This window comes from Alosa pseudoharengus, unplaced genomic scaffold (assembly GCF_046254945.1).
Source record: "Alosa pseudoharengus isolate Yale_2024_CS ecotype anadromous, Long Island Sound unplaced genomic scaffold, YU_APseudo_1.1 YU_APseudo_1.1_scf_5, whole genome shotgun sequence".
In the NCBI taxonomy this organism is placed as follows: domain Eukaryota; kingdom Metazoa; phylum Chordata; class Actinopteri; order Clupeiformes; family Clupeidae; genus Alosa; species Alosa pseudoharengus.
The window spans coordinates 42,666,174-42,688,673 of NW_027468837.1; the positions used below are offsets into that span (position 1 = coordinate 42,666,174).

General features: G+C 41.7%; 1 protein-coding gene across 1 annotated transcript in view; it reads left to right on the plus strand.

The window, feature by feature from the left end:
* mst1rb (macrophage stimulating 1 receptor b) overlaps window positions 1-22,500 on the plus strand; it is a 176,834-nt gene that overhangs the window by 26,891 nt on the left and 127,443 nt on the right. Inside the window, exon 6 of the mRNA XM_076268443.1 lies at window positions 20,836-20,996. Within this exon, the coding sequence (XP_076124558.1) occupies window positions 20,836-20,996 (161 nt within the window). The remainder of the gene's footprint in view (window positions 1-20,835; window positions 20,997-22,500) is intronic.

Here is a 22,500-nt window from a genome sequence, read left to right on the forward strand (position 1 = left end):
GATAGACTGGAGTTTTCGATCGTCATATATTTCATTTCCATTCATCACAGAGTTCCCAAAATCACATATAAGGTGTGTTAGAGTGTCTAGTTTCGTAATTAAAAAAAAAAGCTACAAACGTAATATTATGTTTTTGGCACTCAACGCATGGGAAGGAAAAACGTAATATTACGTTTTTAGCACTCAATGAGTTAAAGGCCAAAGTTGTGCCCAACACTCTAAGTAATAGGGGAAAAAAATGAACTAGAATTGCGGTTCCGAGGAACTGCAAGAGTGGGTTTGATCAGGGGCATGGAACATACGGGTCAAAAGTTACATGCACACACCTTCATTTACACAGACAGCCCAGCCCAGCCCATTAGACATTGCCAGATGGCTTAGAACTCTGCCAGGTGCAAGCTTAAGCCATTAGAGCTGTGATGTCATAATCGAAATTAGAATCCTGAACATTCCGCCATTCATTTCAATGGGGCCAAAAAACTAGCCTGGTGTTACCATCCTACGTACTTCCGGCCAAAATTTGATTTCAGCCTCGCACGTAGTCTGGCCCAACCGATAGTATGCGGTCACAGGTGTTTGTAGACCAAACCTATGCATAAATCTTAAATAGTATATCTGTATCACTAATGGTTCCAAAACTACAGCCCTTTGAAGTTTCAAGTCATTTTAAGCATCGTGGTGAACAATCCTTTTTGTTCAACTTCCAACATTATTGGCTCTTTTGGTATTTCACACACATTAGTGAAACTATGTGAATAGAAGTACATTTTCCTGTTGAATTAAACAATCCAATCAAATCAGATGTATCTTGTGTAATTCCCCCTCTGCAAAGCTCTGAAAATGGCTATAAATTCATTATGTGAAAAAACATCACCACCTTTGAGGGCTTGTCATTCAAAAAGTATGTGACACAAATTCATCAGATTTTTTTCCCACTCATGTATGGATTATAAGGTCATGTCCATGCATTAACTTTGGTTGTTAACATCATCATATTGTCAGAGCATTTTTATTAAATTGGGCTTGATTTTCAAAAAGCCTGTTTTCATCTTCTCATTTCACCACGTGGACAGTTAACAGGATTTTTTTAAATTTTACCATATATCATTCTGTATGTGAGGATCATCTGCCCAAAATTTGGGCTTGTTGCTGAGTTTCTTCATTGAGATAAGATTTTTTACAAATATTGTCTATAAATCCACTGAATTTGTACTTTATCTGCAGTACCACGTTGCACCACATGTGGTGCTCTTTTAATACAATGGAAGTCAATGGAAGAGTAAGAGAGTCACTTGTTTGCTGCACATATCCAATCTAAACACACAGTTTGTGGTTCATATGGTTCAAGTAAAAAGGGGTTTCTAAAATTCAGTGCATTGTCAGATGCAGAAAAATCAATTTTTCTGATTTATCATCTTTTTACAAATGCCTCTTAGATCCACAAGTCCTCAAACCTTGTTATGAATACTTGTGATGGAAACACACATGGTCATCTTCATCAAGTGAAATACCTTGAACTGAATTTTAGAAACCCATTGTTTGATTGTTTGTTAAAGCACTGATCTCCATCTTGATGCTCTTTGTCTATGTATCACAGAGGACTGCATCCCAAGCATATGACGATGAATATAGACTTTGCCTAATCAGCTGGCTAAAAATTATTAAAGTGCTCACATAGGCACTTATAGGTTGAAGCTGGTGTAGAAACTCATTACAAAGATGGTAATTATGCTAAATCCTCTTGCTGCATGTATGATGACCAGTCAGTCTTATGTGTGTATAATTTACTTGATCAGTTTATTTTCTCTAAATAAGATTTATGTATGAGTAGTATGTTGTTCATGTTGCAATAATTATTTGGACCAATTCAACTATGAACCATAAACTGTGTGTTTAGATTGGATATGTGCAGCAAACAAGTGACTCTCTTACTCTTCCATTGACTTCCATTGTATTAAAAGAGCACCACATGTGGTGCAAAGTGGTACTGCAGATCCAGTACAAATTCTGTGGATTTATAGACAATATTTGTAAAAAATCTTATCTCAATGAAGAAACTCAGCAACAAGCCCAAATTTTGGGCAGATGATCCTCACATACAGAATGATATATGGTAAAATTAAAAAAAAATCCTGTTAACTGTCCACGTGGTGAAATGAGAAGATGAAAACAGGCTTTTTGAAAATCAAGCCCAATTTTTAAAAAAATGCTCTGAAAATATGAAAATGATAACAACCAAAGTTAATGCATGGACAGGACCTTATAATACATATATGTGTAGGAAAAAAATCTGATGAATTTGTGTCACATACTTTTTGAATGAGAAGCCCTCAAAGGTGATGATGTCTTTTCACATTATGAATTTATAGCCATTTTCAGAGCTTTGCAGAGGGAAAAGTATACAAGATACGTCTGATCCGATTGGATTTTTTAATTCAACAGGAAAATGTACTTCTAATCACATAGTTTCACTAATGTGTGTGAAATACCAAAAGAGCCAATAATGCTGGAAGTTGAACAAAAAGGATTGTTCACCACAATGCTTAAAATGACTTGAAGTTTCAAAGGGCTGTAGTTTTGCAACGATTAGTTATACAGATATGCTATTTAAGATCTATGCATGGATTTGGTCTACAAACACCTGTGATTTTTTTCAGATTTTTTCGGAGAGGGTCACCTGCCAAATTGCGCTGAAATTGGGTGATTTCACACGGAATGACCCTTGTAGTTCAACAGCATAGCAACAATGGCGACGGAGGAAGAGACGCTAGAAGCTATCCACGAAGTTGTCTCAACTCTCGAGGGCATTACGCAATTAAAGCAGGAACAAGAGGCTTGTCTTGTCAATTTTATAAATGGCAAGGACGTCTTATAACTCTCCTTCTATCTGGCTTTGGGAAAAGTTTGATTTATCAGATGGTGATAGCTAAACCTAAATGCACAAGTGTAGGCTACTACATGCATCACTACTTATCCTGTTTTCAAATAAACGTTTGCTGCTCGTTATTCTCCCCCCTACTCTCAAATTACCTTAACAAAATCAATGCGGCATAGGCCTAGGCCTACTTAAGGAATGGAATGTTAGCTATTAGCTACCCTATCCTACCGAGCGGGGCTCAAGGCGAGGCGGTGTGTCTTGACGTGAGCTAGCCGGTTACCGAGCGGAGCTCAAGATAAGGCTGCTGTGATTGTACTTGACTGGGACTAGCGGTTACTGAACTGGGCGCAAGGTAAACCGCTCCGTGTTTGTGTTTGACAGAGGCTAGCCTGTGGCCGAGCTGGACTCCAGGCGAGGCTACCGTGCTTGTGGACAGTAACGTTAGCCAGTCACCGAGCGTGGCTCAAGGTAGGCTGCGTTGTTTTATGCCGAGGCAAGCTCTAGGTTAAATAACACGTAGGTCGTCAGTACAATCCAACTTATCCGAGAGTGTAGTCTGAACAGCCCGTGGAGAACAAAGTAAGCTCCGACGAAGTCACCGGGCTGCGTAGAACAACAATCGTCTGATAAGCGGCGAGAAGAGATAAGAGGGAAAACTGGCGTGTGACAAGAGCTGATATAATCTCGGCGACGTGACGCTTTTGATATACAACTCTCGGTCTGTGGCTGGCGCAAGTTAGAGATATATCCACTACGAAGAGACTGCCCTAGCGGTCAGGTAGCCTGCACACTAGCCAGCGGTCTGTTTACTACTGAGAGCAGAAGAGCCTGAAGCGGAAGTGGTAAACGTAAAAGCCTGAACTCCGGCGCACAGCACACGTCATTACCAAACGTTGCTGATTGGTTAAGGGAACTCCAATGATTTTAAACCTCAAAATAAGCATCCGCCCATTACGGAGACAGATTATTATTACTTTATTCCAGACTGTATGACGAAGAGAAACGTAGTCACAGGCGGTAAGGACCAGGCTACCAAAAAACACAGAAAAACGGGAATAACGTGAAAACGACAAGGGCCAGCGACACGAAAGTAACAAGCAAGCTACACCGGTTCGGGCCTGAATTTTTGGAGTTCGAACCGCGTCGATAGCTCAAACGGTCTAGGAGCAGTAGTTAGTACAAAAAGTGTGTGAACGGGAATAATAAACTAGAATTGCGGTTCCGAGGAACTGCAAGAGTGGGTTTGATCAGGGGCATGGAACTCGGCCTCATCCAAGGATTCCAACGGTACCTCATTTATGAAAATCGGGCACACGGATCAAAAGTTATCTGCATTAACGCAACATCCAATAAGCTAAAACGCATAAATATAGTGGTTGCTATGCTGTTTGCTAGGGCAATCATGCTGGTTGCTATGGTGGTTACTAGGTTAGAAGGCCAGGCCTCCTGAGAGGCCTGAAGGGTCAGTTCTGAGGTTGTTGGCTGCTGGAACCGAAAAATGTACTGCATTTTCTTAAAAGACAATATGACTGAAGTGCGGGCAAAGTTTGCACAGAAATGTACGATTTTTCCCACCCTCATCGACCTTGTCATAAAACTTGTTTAAATGATCACACGACGCCTCCTTGCTGCTTTGTCGTCTACATCAGCCTTTCTCAAACTTCTTTGACCTGAGGCCCAGTCAAGGCATACTTTGGGGTCATAGGGCCCACCTACATGAACCCACCCCTCCTCCCACCCCCCCATCAAATTGTAACGATATCACAATTATTATTATTATTTTTATACTATATTGCCTACATGCACTTCAAAACAGTCAATGTTTAAAGTGCTAAGATTGTTCACAAAAGTTTGTGAAAGCATGCACATCAGAGTACTGCTTTACTAATGTAAAATATAATTAGGCCTACACTAGTTTCATTGTTTTTGCATTGTTGCATGATTGATATGCTATTTAATTACATTTCATTTGAATGCCTGAATCTAAGAATTCAAGAAACACAATACCAGCTTTTAACATTTCTGTTGTTTACTAGTTTATGTAAATCACATAACACATGAACTGTTTACATACTACTGATAGCCCGTTATTGTACACAATAATACTGTGCCCATTCATTAACATATATTAAACATCAGGCGTCTTGTTTACACATTTAAACCATATTTGCACTTCTAATTTCGCTTCCAAATTGTAGTAACTACATCTACGAAGTCTAACGAAGATAACCACGTAGTCTGTTCATAGATAAGATACATTTTGACAGAACTACAGACTTCGTGAAAGTAGCCTAGTAGCCCTACCTAAAAAGACTCCATTCACTTCATTGCAAAATCTCGGTTGGTCTGTTTACACATTAAAACCATATTTACACTTCGAATTTCGCTTCCAAATTGTAGTAACTACATCTACGAAGTCTAAGGAAGATAACCATGTAGTCTGTTCATAGATAAGATACATTTTGACAGAACTACAGACTTCTTGAGTCTAGTAGCCCTACCTAAAATGACTCCATTCACTTAATTGCAAAATCGCGGTTGGTCTGTTTACACATTAAAACCATATTTACACTTCGAATTTCGCTTCCAAATTGTAGTAACTACATCTACGAAGTCTAAGGAAAATAACCATGTAGTCTGTTCAACGATAAGATACATTTTGACAGAACTACAGACCTCGTAAAAGTAGTACCTAAAATGAGTGTGATAAATGGCCATCACGTAAAGCATAGCATATGACAACAGCAAATAGCTAACGTTTACGTTAGCCTAACTTACTTATCGTTGACGTTGACCCGACACGTTCATAAGTTAGACCATAGACTGATAAGGACGTCCATCAAACTAAAAGGGTTCGTTCTTCGATGTCTTCAAATCCTGTGTATCTTTCGTGCTGCTATCCTGTTACCTCTTCCTGCTGTTCTGGCAACAAGGTTTCACGCGAGATTACGCCACATCCCAGAGAGTTTTGTCTCAAGATGGCGCCCGTCTGTGTGAACGAGACGTGAACGGTACTGTTTTTCTTTTTAATAAACTGCCTGTAGACTTACACAGTTCTGAATGCTTCAGTTTACATGTAGATACCCTCATTATGCTACAGTGTAGTGTGTTGCTATTTGGAGCCTTGGTAGCTATTTATTTTTAAGTGCTCTGGTTCAAGCATCGTTGTGTTTGGTGGGTCAGGTGACGAGCCGTCGGATCACAGCACAGCACCCAGAATGCATTGCAACACACCGTCATGAAGGGACTCATCGTTAGGTCGGCTTTAAATAGCATACAGAACCTATAGTAATATAACGTTGTCTGTAAGCTCCACAGATCGTGGCAAGACAATTGAATTGATTGTGGACTTCTTGCCGGGCAATGATGAGTAACTTAACTTGAATGGTAGTGCTGCGTGAATGTGCATAATATCTGTATGAAAGTGTGTTTCTCAATGTAATAATCTATACAACTGTACACATGACTAAGTTTGAATTGAATAAGGCTGCTGAGGGCCAGAGACAAAGCCTACAGAGCTGGGGATGAAACTGGCATGAGAACAGCGAGAGCCAACCTGTCCCGTGGCATCAAGGAAGCAAAAAAGGAATACACTCACAAGATAACCACCCACTTCAAAGACAGCAGGAACGCACAAAGCCTATGGCAGGGCATTCAGGCCCTCACGGACTACAAGCCCGCGCCACAGAGCTGCGAGAGCAACATCCCTCTGCTCAACAACCTGAACCGCTTCTTTGCTCGCTTTGAAGCACAAAACAGCACCTGCCCACAGAAGACCCATCCCCCTCTACATGAGCAGCCCCTGTGCCTCTCTGCCGACAGCGTGAAGAGGACACTTGCTGCTATCAACACCCGTAAGGCAACAGGTCCAGACAACATCCCTGGTCGTGCGCTGAAGGACTGCGCAGGGGAGCTTAAGGATGTCTTCACAGACATCTTTAACACTTCCCTGAAGCAAGCCATCGTCCCATCTTGTTTCAAAGCTGCCACCATCATACCTGTGCCGAAGAAAACTGCTCCATCCTGCTTCAATGACTACCGCCCTGTGGCACTGACACCCATCATCATGAAGTGCTTTGAGCGGCTTGTCATGTCACATATCAAATCCATTCTCCCCCCCACCCTGGACCCCTTCCAGTTTGCATACCGAGCCAAACGGTCTACAGAGGATGCAATCTGCTCTGCCCTCCACCCAGCCCTCACCCACCTGGAAAAAAGAGACTCATATGTGAGATTGCTGTTTATAGACTTCAGTTCTGCATTCAACACCATAATACCACAACAACTCATCTGCAAACTTGACAAACTGGGACTCAGTACCTACCTCTGCAACTGGCTACTGGACTTCCTCTGTCAGAGGCCTCAAGTAGTACGTGTTGGCAACAATACCTCAAGCAGCATCACACTGAGCACAGGGGCCCCCCAAGGCTGCGTGCTCAGTCCGCTGCTCTTCACCCTGCTGACGCATGACTGCACTGCAACCTACAGCAACAATCACATAGTGAAATTTGCTGACGACACAACTCTGGTGGGTCTCATCACCAAGGGCGACGAGACTCAATACAGGTTGGAGGTCGACCATCTGACCACGTGGTGCAGGGACAACAACCTCCTGCTGAACGTCAGCAAGACCAAAGAGATTGTTGTTGACTTCCGGAGAGGTCACACCCAACACCTGCCACTGACCATCGACGGTGCTGTGGTGGAGAGAGCGAGCAGCACCAAATTCCTGGGGGTGCACATCAGTGAAGACCTCTCCTGGACCACCAACACAGCATCACTGGCGAAGAGAGCTCAGCGCCGCCTGTACTTCCTGCGGAAACTCAGGCGAGCAAGTGCTCCACCAGCCATCATGACCACATTCTACCGAGGCACCATTGAGAGCATCCTCTCCAGCTGTATCGCTGTGTGGGGCGGAAGCTGCACTGAATACAACAGGAAAGCCCTGCAGCGCATAGTGAACACAGCTGGAAGGATTATTGGTGCTTCACTCCCCTCCCTGAAGGACATTTACACCACCCACCTCACCCGCAAGGCGACCAAAATTGTGAGTGATGCAAGTCACCCCGCTCACAATCTGTTTGATCTACTGCCCTCTGGGAAGAGGTACAGAAGCCTGCGCTCCCGCACTACCAGACTCACCAACAGCTTCATACACCAAGCTGTTAGGATGCTGAACTCTCTCCCTCCTCTCCCCCCTCCACCCTCAGCTACATAACATCCTGGACATTGGACCCACAAATGGCCGCCTGCACCACTCCACTTGCACACTTGTACACTTTGCAACTTGTTGTTGTTGTCCTGGAAACACAACACTTCTGCTGCTCTTACATAACTTGCACCACTATGCCACTTTATTTCTTACTTAGGTCAAACAGAACTACCTCAGCCTCTTATTGGCCTGACTTTGCACTAGTATTTTATTTTATTGACTGTCTATGCACAATTTCAACCAAATTTTGCTGCTCTTATTTTTTCATTATATGTGCCCTCTTATTTACTTATTTACTTACTTTTTTGTTTACTTGAATGTTATGTTTGTCTGTGGACTTAAAATTGTTAAAATATGTCTTGTCTCCACCGTGGGATAGTGAGAAACGTAATTTCGATCTCTTTGTATGTCTGGAACATGTGAAGAAATTGACAATAAAGCTGACTTTGACTTTGACTTTGACTTTGATGGAGCTAGCTGGGCATAGGACTAGGCTGAATGGATTGGGAAAATACATTATTTATGTATTTTTTTAATGACCTATATGAACATGGTTTGGCTTTAAAAAAAGATGAGACAGCGTAAAAATGTAAACAATTTTTACATGACCTTTACAACTGGTGCTGGCAAGGCATTGAACTGGGCTGAATGGATTTGGAAAAAATATATATATTTTTTAATGACCTGTATCAACATGGTTTGGCTTTAAAAAAAAGATGAGACAGCGCTTTGCGCTGTCTCATCTTTTTTTACATTACCTTTACACTTAGTGCTGGCAAGGCATTGAACTGGGCTTCATTCGAGGATTCCAACGGTACCTCATTCATGAAAATCGGACATACTGGTCAAAAGTTACATGCACACACCTTCATATACACAGACAGCCCAGCCCAGCCCAGCCCATTAGACATTGCCCGATGGCTTAGAACTCTGCCAGGTGCAACTAATCAACTCTAGCAGCAGAGCTCTACCAGGTGCAAGTAATGAGGTGCTGTGATGTCATAAAGCCCCAGCATTCCGCCATTCATTTCAATGGGGCCCAAAAACGCCAAAAAAACGGGAATACCGCGAAAACGACAAGGGCCAGCGACATGAAAGCAACAAGCAAGTTACACCGGTTCGGGCCTGAATTTTTGGAGTTCGAACTGCGTCGATAGCTCAAACGGTCTAGGAGCAGTAGTTCGGCCAAAAAGTGGGTGAATAGGAAGATATAATAATAATAATAACTAGAATTGCGGTTCCGAGGAACTGCAAGAGTGGGTTTGATCTGGGGCACGGAACTCTGCCTCATCCAAGGATTCCAACGGTACCTCATTTATGAAAATCGGGCACACGGATCAAAAGTTATCTGCATCAACGCAACATCCAATAAGCTAAAACGCATAAATAACGTGGTTGCTATGCTGGTTGCTAGGGCAATCATGCTGGTTGCTCAGGTGGTCGCTAGGTTAGAAGGCCAGTGCCTCCTGAGGGGCCTGAAGGGTCAGTTCTGAGGTTGTTGACTGCTGAAACCGAAAAATGGACTGCATTTTCTTAAAAGACAATGTGACTGAAGTGCGGGCAAAGTTTGCACAGAAATGTACGATTTTTCCCACCCTCATCGACCTTGTCATAAAACTTGTTTAAATGATCACACGACGCCTCCTTGCTGCTTTGTCGTCTACATCAGCCTTTCTCAAACTTCTTTGACCTGAGGCCCAGTCAAGGCATACTTTGGGGTCATAGGGCCCACCTACATGAACCCACCCCTCCTCCCACCCCCCCATCAAATTGTAACGATATCACAATTATTATTATTATTTTTATACTATATTGCCTACATGCACTTCAAAACAGTCAATGTTTAAAGTGCTAAGATTGTTCACAAAAGTTTGTGAAAGCATGCACATCAGAGTACTGCTTTACTAATGTAAAATATAATTAGGCCTACACTAGTTTCATTGTTTTTGCATTGTTGCATGATTGATATGCTATTTAATTACATTTCATTTGAATGCCTGAATGTAAGAATTCAGGAAACACAATACCAGCTTTTAACATTTCTGTTGTTTACTAGTTTATGTAAATCACATAACACATGAACTGTTTACATACTACTGATAGCCCATTACTGTACACAATAATACTGTGCCCATTCATTAACATATATTAAACATCAGGCGTCTTGTTTACACATTTAAACCATATTTACACTTCGAAATTCGCTTCCAAATTGTAGTAACTACATCTACAAAGTCTAACGAAGATAACCATGTAGTCTGTTCATAGATAAGATACATTTTGACAGAACTACAGACTTCGTGAAAGTAGCCTAGTAGCCCTACCTAAAAAGACTCCATTCACTTCATTGCAAAATCTCGGTTGGTCTGTTTACACATTAAAACCATATTTACACTTCGAATTTTGCTTCCAAATTGTAGTAACTACATCTACGAAGTCTAAGGAAGATAACCATGTAGTCTGTTCATAGATAAGATAAATTTTGACAGAACTACATACTTCGTGAAAGTAGCCTAGTAGCCCTACCTAAAAAGACTCCATTCACTTAATTGCAAAATCGCGGTTGGTCTGTTTACACATTAAAACCATATTTACACTTTGAAATTCGCTTCCAAATTGTAGTAACTACATCTACGAAGTCTAAGGAAGATAACCATGTAGTCTGTTCAACGATAAGATACATTTTGACAGAACTACAGACCTCGTAAAAGTAGTACCTAAAATGAGTGTGATAAATGGCCATCACGTAGCCTAAAGCATATAGCATATGACAACAGCAAATAGCTAACGTTTACGTTAGCCTAACTTACTTATCGTTGACGTTGACCTGACACGTTCATAAGTTAGACCATAGACTGATAAGGACGTCCATCAAACAAAAAGGGTTCGTTCGATGTCTTCAAATTCCGTGTGCATCCTGTGTATCTTTCGTGCTGCTATCCTGTTACCTCTTCCTGCTGTTCTGGCAACAAGGTTTCACGGGAGATTACGCCACATCCCAGAGAGTTGTGTTGTCTCAAGATGGCGCCCGTCTGTGTGAACGAGACGTGAACGGTACTGTTTTTCTTTTTAATAAACTGCCTGTAGACTTACACAGTTCTGAATGCTTCGGTTTACATGTAGATACCCTCATTATGCTACGGTGTAAGTGTGTTGCTATTTGGAGCCTTGGTAGCTATTTATTTTTACTACGTTTAGTTCAAGTGCTCTGGTTCAAGCATCGTTGTGTTTGGTGGGTCAGGTGACGAGCCGTCGGATCACAGCACAGCACCCAGAATGCATTGTAACACACCGTCTTAAAGGGACTCATCGTTAGGTCGGCTTTAAATAGCATACAGAACCTATAGCAATATAACGTTGTCTGTAAGCTCCACAGATCGTGGCAAGACAATTGAATTGATTGTGGACTTCTTGCCGGGCAATGATGAGTAACTTAACTTGAATAGTAATGATGCGTGGATGTGCATAATATCTGTATGAAAGTGTGTTTCTCAATGTAATAATCTATACAACTGTACACATGACTAAGTTTGAATGGAGCTAGCTGGGCATAGGACTGGGCTGAATGGAGTGGGAAAATACTTTATTTATTTATTTTTTTAATGACCTATATGAACATGGTTTGGCTTTAAAAAAAAGATGAGACAGCGCTTCACAGGCCGATGTGCGTTTTATTTGGAGACTGTTTTGCGCGACAGAGACTGAGTATGCTGCTGATATTCTGGGGATAGGCCTAGCCAATGTACGACTTCAGCCTTTTAATATATTTGCTGCATTAGATCAGTCTTTCTAGAACAGGCAAGGGCTGTCAAGCCTCACGTCAGCAGCGCTGCATCACCCATATAGCCTACATTAAAACAACCAACGGATGGTGGGCGGGTGCAGTTTTGAAAATTGGTCAACAAACTTTGGTGCTGATGGATGGCTGTTGGATGATAAGTTTTGCTATGCAGTTATGGTTGAAATAATAGCCCATCAGCGCATCTCTAGTGTGTGCCTCTCTCTCGCTCAGAGGGGAGGGAGAGGCTGAGGGTCGATCCAGCATGGATTCTAAACTCTGTGGTGGATAGGATCTACAATTAGGCGTTAATAATATTACCACGCTAGGTCGAAGTACTCCCAAGTGCCATTGCGCCACACATTGTAGTTCTCCTGTTTATTCGCTTGGAAAATCGCCACGTTTCATGTTGTGTGACGTACACATTTTTATAAACTACTCGTGCAACTGTATTTAAGTAGGGAAAAAATGGAGGTGTTTGATTACTGCTATGTTCCTCTCTCTACGGCCACGGCAGAGCCCGCTAGCATAGCAACATGCTAACACATTCGCGCCGCGCGACAGAGCGTTTGAGTGCACCTACCGGCGCGGGAGAGGTATGACTCAACTCGTGAAAGTTAAGGTAAGAACATATATTACTACTGATTTTGGGTGGCGTGTTCCTTTAAGGATGTCTTCACAGACATCTTTAACACTTCCCTGAAGCAAGCCATCGTCCCATCATGTTTCAAAGCTGCCACCATCATACCTGCACCGAAGAAAACGGCTCCATCCTGCTTCAATGACTACCGCCCTGTGGCACTGACACCCATCATCATGAAGTGCTTTGAGCGGCTTGTCATGTCACACATCAAATCCATTTCCCCCCCCACCCTGGACCCCTTCCAGTTTGCATACCGAGCCAAACGGTCCACAGAGGATGCAATCTGCTCTGCCCTCCACCCAGCCCTCACCCACCTGGAAAAAAGAGACTCATATGTGAGATTGCTGTTTATAGACTTCATTTCTGCATTCAACACCATATTACCACAACAACTCATCTGCAAACTTGACAAACTGGGACTCAGTACCTACCTCTGCAACTGGCTACTGGACTTCCTCTGTCAGAGGCCTCAAGTAGTACGTGTTGGCAACAATATCTCAAGCAGCATCACACTGAGCCTCTACTTCCTGCGGAAACTCAGGCGAGCAAGTGCTCCACCAGCCATCATGACAACATTCTACCAAGGCACCATTGAGAGCATCCTCTCCAGCTGTATCGCTGTGTGGGGCGGAAGCTGCACTGAATACAACAGGAAAGCCCTGCAGCACACAGTGAACACAGCTGGAAAGATTATTGGTGCTTCACTCCCCTCCCTGAAAGACATTTACACCACCCACCTCACCCGCAAGGCGACCACAATTGTGAGTAATGCAAGTCACCCCGCTCACAATTTGTTTGATCTACTGCCCTCTGGGAAGAGGTACAGAAGCCTGCGCTCCCGCACCACCAGACTCACCAACAGCTTCATACACCAGGCTGTTAGGATGCTGAACTCTCTCCCCCCTCTACCCTCAGCTACATAACATCCTGGACTTTGGACCCACAATGGCTGCCTTGCACTACTCCACTTGTACACTTGCACACTTTGCAACTTGTTGTCCTGAAAACACAACACTTCTGCTTACATAACTTGCACCACTATGCCACTTGCTTACTTAGGTCAAACAGAACTACCTCAGCCATTTATTGGCCTGACTTTGCACTATTATATTGACTGTCTACTGTATGCACAATTGCACAATTTCAACCCAATTTTGCTGCTCTTATTTCTTCATTGTATGTGCCTTCTTATTTACTTTTTATTTTTTACTTGAATGTTATGTTTGTCTGTGGACTTCACCGTGGGATAGTGAGAAACGTAATTTCGATCTCTTTGTATGTCTTGGCATGTGAAGAAATTGACAATAGACCGATTTACAGTTAGTAAACAATGGAGCTGCGTGCGCAACCTGGCAACAGAACACTCCGACAATGTAAATAACTGTAAAACAAAAAATGGCGAATTACTGTCAACAACTCTCCGCTTTAGACCGACAAAGATACGCTGCAAAGTTGACTTTGGTAAATGGTAAAGTGCTTCCGGATCCTTACAGGATTAACAATTGGGTACAGGACCCCACCAGGTGGCCTAATATTCAATGGCCCAATATATATAATTATGCTATCGAAATGCCGAGCGTATATACCAAAGAGAAACTGCTAGCATATAAATCGTTAGAGGCGTATCAATATGTTTTATCTGGACACGTCCAGGAAATTTTGTATCACGATTTTGATGAAACAGACTTCTGTGTGGTATGGGCAGAAGTCCTGCCAAGTCAGAGGCAAAGTGGCAAAGACATGTATGATGCCTGGGCTATCGTCCATAAATCTGACAACTGGATATTGACAGCTAATTGTACCTGCATAGCTGGGTAAGGAAGTAGCCTAAGAAAACCATATACAAAACGGCACAAAAAGTAAACCATAAACCCCTCAATTATGTAGTGAATTAGAACCACTGGAAATGTGAATAAATAGAAAGTTGATCGTCTAAATAACTTAATAAGTTAGTTAGCTGAACACTAATGCTTTGCCATAGCGATGGTAGGTTTTCACAGATCATTCACCATCAACATCGTCATTTCTTTATAATTTAATTAACTTTCACAGGCTAGGTTCCTGTAGTAGTCATGCAACTGCTGTCATGTTCAAAATTGAAATTGCTGCAAGAGTGGGCACGACAGAAACATCAGTGACATCTGGACCTTGTCTCTGGAGAGACTGCAGGAAAAAAGTGAAACCAGCTTTACTCAAAGACATCAACTTCCAAAACCCCAAAAGACCAGGCAGTGAACTCCGCAGACAGAAGGCTGGGGCAACTATTAAGCACCCGAAAATCACAAAAGGCATGTAGTGTTATAGGCAAATAGGCTAGCTTAAATCATGTTGTTCCTGTAAAGCCTTTGCATTGCCACCTGTTGCAAAATCGCCTATTCGTGTCTTCTGCAGGCACATGTCCACAGTAAAACAAAACACCCCCCTTAAATCAGATTTTTAAATCATGTTGTCTTACGAGCCCATATCATGACGGGATCATATTAACCTAGCATAGGCACCCACAGGCAACCAACACATCTGACATGGCATTAGCCGCAGTCACACGTTGGATGAAGCAAGCTGCTCGGCTACCTGCAGAGGCGGACAGAGTACACAGTTTCATTACTTGAGTAAAAGTACAGATACCCTTTGCTAAATTATACTCAAGTACAAGTAAAAGTACAACAGTCAGATGTCTACTTAAGTAAAAGTACTGAAGTACTTGTTTTTAAAAGTACTTGCAGTGTTGTGCCAGTTCACAGCTTTTCTGAACTAGTTCAAGTTCAGTTCATACATGCTCAAAGTGAACAGTTCACGTTCAAAGTTCACAATTTTAATTCTGAACTAGTTCAAAGTTCAGTTCATTTTACTTTTTTCGTGAGATATTCAAATAAATACTTTTTTTCACACTACGAGCTAGAAATCACTATACGTTCTTTGAAGCTGCTCATTGTAGACATTTGCTCATGACACTGCAATTGTGGGTTTCTTACCAGGTGATGAAACTTGCAGCAGTACAGACAAGGTAGACCAGTCTCCGTGCCATCACTTCCACTAGCCATCACTCTCCTCATTGGTCTGTCTCTCTCTCTCTCTCTCGCTCCTCCAGCCCTCCGCGCTCTCGTCGTTGCCTGCTACGCGGCGTTGCTATGCCTACCCCGCTCTGCTGCAATTCATCACGGGTAACGTTGTGCGGAAGCCAGTATGCTATTCAACTATTCTCAGCCGGACACTACGTTGCCCGCAATGCATTGCGCACACAATGTCAAAACCATTTCTGTCTGGTGATACATGATTTAAGCGGCACCAGCGAGAATACAGGAGGGAGGAACTTTCTCTTGTTGCGTTTCAAAAGAGAAAACAGATGTCACTCAGTTTTCAATGGAAAACAAATTCCAACGTTCATTTACAGTGATGTCTGCCGTTCATGACACATAATGTGAACTAATTCACGTTCAAGTTCTTTATTAAAAAATGTGTTGCGTTCAGTTCAACGTTCACGAAAAAATGAGCGTGTTCAATGAACGCGTTCTTTTGAACTCGTTCACGCACAACACTGAGTACTTGAGTATCAAGAGTACAAGAGTAGCCTACATTTTCTAAATATTGCATTACTACTGCCACAGTGCTTACATTTATGTACAGAAACGTCCTACATGGAGTTATGAAAAATGTTAATGTTAATACCTTGGAGAATGTAAAAGGAATTGAAAGTAAAATCAAGTCATTTTCATCTTTTTACCATGTTGCCAGGGATGGGCAGTATTTCTAATACATGTATTTAAAATGCGTATTTCTAATACAAAATACTATTTTGTAATTGAAACACTTGAAGCGAAAACTATCATTAACTTGTTCAGAAAATTGAAATAGTCTGGCGAGGTGGGGCTACGGGTTGGCACATTCCCGGGATGGACCTGTGCGTCTTCATCCATTGTTTCGTCCATGGTTTCGTCTCTTATCTAAATCTGACCATGGAGTTGACTTTGGCGGAAAGCTGAAGGTGATTGGATTGTGCAGGCACCACTGATTGGGACAGCCTATCAGCAATCACGTTTGAGAGGGAAAACAACAAATTGAGGGTTTCCGAGATTTTTCTTTTTTCCTTTTTTTTTGGAAGAAGTAAGGGGTACTCATGGTTATGGATAGAAATGTAGTGGAGTAAAGAGTACAATATTTGCCTCTCAAATGTACTTGAGTAAAGTCATGAGTACTCTCCAAAAATGATACTCGAGTAAAGTACAGATCCCTCAAAATTGTACTCAAGTACTGTACTCAAGTAAATGTACTCCGTTACTGTCCGGCTCTGCCTACCTGTTACTTTAAGTTGGTGCGCCTCCCTCTCTCAGTGGTTTTCCACGAACTATTTTTCACAAGTTTCCACTAACTCTGGTGATATCGCATAGACTAAGATATTACTACCAGGCAGATTAGCTTTTCGCTACTTCAGCACATCCGCAAGCTTCTCACGACTTTGAGAGTTCACTGTCGCGTCCTTCGACGTCACGATCTTCAAATTTGGTGCTGTCAACCAATTACCTTTGTTTTGATAACAAATTATGTTATTGCACTCTAGTGGCCATTAACCGCAATTAGGCTAATGTCAATAAATGCGAACAGAAAGATACTGAGTGACAAACAGGCCTTTTCCATTTTGCGGTCTTTATCCCCGTCAAATGTAACTGTGGAGATAGCATCGGATATCTTACGATCTAGCTCCTCTGCTGCCAGACGAGAGATAATCAAATGTAACTGTGGAGATAGCATCGGATATCTGACGATCTAGCTCCTCTGCTGCCAGACGAGAGATAGTCAAATGTAACTGTGGAGATAGCATCGGATATCTTACGATCTAGCTCCTCTGCTGCCAGACGAGAGATAATCAAATGTAACTGTGGAGATAGCATCGGATATCTGACGATCTAGCTCCTCTGCTGCTGATATCTTACGATCTAGCTCCTCTGCTGCCAGACGAGAGATAGTCAAATGTAACTGTGGAGATAGCATCGGATATCTGACGATCTAGCTCCTCTGCTGCCAGACGAGAGATAGTCAAATGTAACTGTGGAGATAGCATCGGATATCTGACGATCTAGCTCCTCTGCTGCCAGACGAGAGGTAAACAAACAGCATGCTGGTTCAGTATAAGTAGCCATGAGGTCACTTCTAGCATACAGCTGATTGGCCGACAGAACAAAATTGACAATATAAACATAATCGCACACACATAATCACTAATGCACTAATGGTCACGCCCAATTCAAACGCTGGTTTACTTCCTGAAACTTAACCATTTTCAAAGACAAAATATACACTTTTAAAGCAACCAATGCTGTTATCTGGAATTGCTTCTTTAGGACTTAAACTTGCACATTCTGCCAAAAAAACAAAAATAACTAATTTTGAAAAAAAAAACTTCAACGTCGTTTTTCGCGACTTGCGTCTCTGCGACTTGCGCCTGGAATTATATATGGTCACATATGATTCAGTAGGGTATTAGGATCAATAAAAACTATGAGGCATTTCTGTTGCAATTTTTTTGTCTTTTTGGGCTAGATTGACTGGCCTATTAGATAACACACCTGTGTGGGAGATCAGGTTACATAACACACAAGTATGGGGTATAAGTATAGTGTTTCCTTTAGGATTTTTTTAAGCAGTGGGGGCAGGCCTGTCCGAACCCCTCCCCCGTCCCACGGAACTGACAACTGACATTTCGCTGCAACACAAACAATTATATGTATTCACTAGGGCTGTCAAAATAACTGATTAATTTCGATTAATTAATTTGAGAAAAAATAACTGATTAAAAAAATTTGTGCAGATTAATCGATTCCGTATGACCTTTTACCCCGAGCCGTTCTAGTCAGTAAAAATTAGACTGTAAAATGAAGGAGAGAGAAGAAAATGTGCTGCCTGGATCATTGATTGGAACATTTACTTTTAAAAAACGGCCTGATGGTGTTGATAAAAAATAAAGTGTTAAAAATAGTCCTCTGCAATGTCTGCAGCAAGGAATTTGCATATCACCGGAGTTCATGTTGACATTGAGGGGAGTGTTTTTTCACTTGTATTTCACTTTCGAATTTATTTCAATCACCACACCAGTAGCCATCCTAGATTCTGCTCGACTCTCCACACACACATACGGAAAATTATGACTTATGTCATATGTTTCTATTTGATATATTTTGAAATTCATATAAAGTTATTTTGTTAATAATGTATAGTATAATTATTAGTGGCTAAAAAATGTAATTTGAATACTTCATATTGATTTTTAAAGTATTACACTTAGGCATATCTTTAATGTGGTGTGTAAGGCTAATTGAGTGCACATTGGTGTAATTGAGTGCCTGTCACTTTAAGATATAGGCTACGTGAGAGTAGTGAATACTAGTAGTGCATAGTGTGTAAGGATATGTGGATGCAATTCATTATGTTTTCTATGTCATTAGATCAAATAAATGTTCAAAAAACTAACAAGTCGAAGAAAATCTTTCTGGGATCATAGAAGAGCTAAGTGTCTTGTAATGTTCATTAATGATTTTAGTGACCACTCCACGAATGACAGACATGACCTGAGCTAGCGGGATAGTTAGCAAGGAGCTCTCTCCAGATGTAAAAGTTTGCCATGGTTGCGTAGCCTATTTCTAAATGACTTGATACATCTGTATGGAGTTTGTATGGAGTTTGATACATCTGTATGGTCTATGGAGTTGATACATTTGTATGGAGTTTGATACATCTGTATGGTCTATGGAGTTTGATACATTTGTATGGAGTTTGATACATTTGTATGGTCTATGGAGTTTGATACATCTGTATGGTCTATGGAGTTTGATACATCTGTATGGTCTATGGAGTTTGATACATTTGTATGGAGTTTGATACATTTGTATATGGGGTATTAGTATATGGGGGTATAAGTATATGGGGGTATAAGTATATGGGGGTATTAGTATATGGGGTATAAGTCAACAGATGTTTGGGTATAGTATAAGTAAACGGTATGGCTCTCTACATAGTTTATGTGTTGACGGATGATGAGCTTAGAGGTCTATGAGTAAACAGTAAACAGTATAAGCAGGGTGCGATTTGTGTAAAAACCAGAGGGGGGGATGATTTTGAATAAGTTTGTAAACTTAACAGATTATTTCTGAAAGTTATTTGTCTACTATGCCTAGCCTATCAAACGAGTGCTTTCTCGTTCGTCCTCCGCAAACTACAGGTGTTTCGGTAGAGAGCCATTGAATAAGCAATGCCACGCAATTTCTGTAACACTTTTTGTGACATTCAGCAAATATCTCCTCATTTAATGTAAGTTCCTTCGGACAATAGGCCTACGTTCTACTCTACGTGCAGTTGTCCTCCATCTCAGTTGCATCAGTTTTCTAATTTTGAAGGTTCTAAAACATTATTATGCTTCACTGAATCCTTCTCGTTTTCTTTCATTTGTCCAGCTAACTTTTCCATTGAAACTAGCCATTTATGATGGATTACACACTCGACATTCTGAAATGTCCTGCACGATCAAGGCCAAATTAAGTTATCACGCAGCCACTGTGTCAGCAGCATGAGTGCTGACGGTGACGGTGCGTTTCTGATGTCAGATTATTATGTAGGCTAGCCTACTAGACTGTTCTCATGTTGCAGCGCTTTACTTATATGAAGTAGCATTAATCAATATGAGGGGCAGAGGGGGATAAATGTTGTCCCCACCGGAGATAAAAAATAATTTAGCAGAGGTAGGGATTGGAAAACCAGAGGGGGGTAAATCCTCACCATCCCCCCCTACAAATCGCACCCTGAGTATAAGTGTAAGTAAACGGTATGGAGGTCTATAAGTAAACAGTAAATAGTATAAGTGTAAGTAAACGGTATTGTCCAGTCATTTTAAGCCAAAATAGGGGTCAAGGTCAATTTAAAAAAAAATGATAATACATTTTTTGTTTGTCTTGATGTAAGTAATCAACTCAGTAATTTTCATGGTGATATGTGAAGGTTAATTTTTTTCCCCTATTTGCGTGAGAAAAATACTGTATAGGCGCATGAATAGGGTATATTTAGGTCTTTTTCTAAACTTTCCCCTATTTGGATTCTTCGCGGCTTTTTTTCCCTTACTCAGGACATATTGAGGATACAAAATCAGTTAAGTTTGCTTGTGTTGCAATTTGTTCAACCCTTTCTCCTAAAATGACTGGACTAGTATACAGTCTGGCTCTCTACATAGTTTGATGTTTGAGTGTAGAGGTCTATATAAGTAAACAGTATGAAAACTATAAGTAAACAGTATATAAGTAAACATATAAGTAAACAGTATGGCTCTCTGGTTCTCTACATAGTTTTTCCCCAAGACAGCACCCCCTGATGGGCAGACAGAACTGACGCTGTGTGGTTGGGGATTCCAGTCTCCACCCCGCCCCGCTATCAGCGCTAAAACTCACGAGGTGCGTCTTGGGGAGACGCCATGCCACGTACAGCCCAAGGACAGCAGCAGCACACGGTGAGTCATAGCCAACTGACCAGCAACACACCGTCTAAAGACAGATTAGCATCTCACTGGGTAGCAGTCTAAGAGAGATTAGCATCTCACTGGGTAGCAGTCTTAAAAGAGATTAGCATCTCACTTGGTAGCAGTCTAAGAGAGATTAGCATCTCGCTGGGTAGCAGTTTTAACAGACCAGCATCTCACTGGGTAGCAGTAGCCTAGTCCACACGTACCAAACCGATCTTTTTTCCCTCCGTCTTCCCTGGAACCGTATCAAGAATATTTGCGTCCAAACGGATCCATCTCAACACAAATCAACACGTTACTTCATACCCCAGGCCTATAGGTGGCACTGTTTCTTTACAGAAATTGACCAGAACTTGCGCTTTACAAACAGACAGAATAGGCTACGACGAAATGGCTAGTGCAAAGAAACCAGAATTGTTTGTGTGGACTGATGGTGAACTGTCAACTGTAGTCAACTGTAAAACGAATAAACTTTATTTTACGGTTTGTGAAGGGTGCAGTCCCGTCCTTTATTTGGCTAACGCAGGTAGGCCTACTAATCACCTTTACTTTCTTTGGTTGTAGGCAGGGTTGGGTAGTAACGGATTACATGTAATCTGGATTACGTAATCAGATTACAAAAATCAAGTAACTATAATCAGCCCAGATTACAATAAAAAAATTGTGTAATCAGATTACAGTTACATTGTTGGGGATTACCTGATAACATTTTATCATGCAAGCAATACAACTTTTTAATGATAGCCTAGTTATCTTTTAATTCGACAAGCTTCTGGCTTGCCGGTTCGATCCCCGACCAGTAAAAAAAATGTGGGCAGGGGAAGTTGTTGAGCACTGCTCTCCCATGCCCACATCCACGGCTGAAGTGCCCTTGAGTAAGGCACCTAACCCCTCATTGATCCCCGAGCGCCGTTGTAGCAGACAGCTCACTGCTCCGGGTTGGTGTGTGCTTCACCTCACTGTGTGCTCATTATGTGCTTCACCTCACTGTGTATTCACTGTGCTTCACTAATTTGCAGATTGGGAGACTAAAATCAAAAGAGTATCTATACTTACTTACTAACTTATTTACTATTGGGGCAGGTCTCTCGGCACACTGCCTGATCTTTTCCTCCTAATCTTAATGTAGCCTCTTGTTTTAGTGTTACCGTTTACTTTGAGAAAGTCACCAGGTCCCCCTGGTTGAAAAACATCCCAAAGGAATCATTTTCTCACCCCCACAATTGAAATGGACATGGTGTCAATCAATCTCAGGCCATGTCTTGGGTCAAAAAAATCCAGCGAAAGCTAAATTCATTGTCCAGGTGTGCCCTTATAAAGGTTAAGCTGAGTTGTGCATGTTTGGAGAATAGTGATCCATGATCACATCCATGATGACTAAGTGATCAATTTTGGGATGGGGAAAATTTCAACCACCAAAATACCACCCCCAAAGTGGAGAATAGCTATAGAAATGTATTAGTTTTGGGTGTTTTTCAGACAATGGGACCTG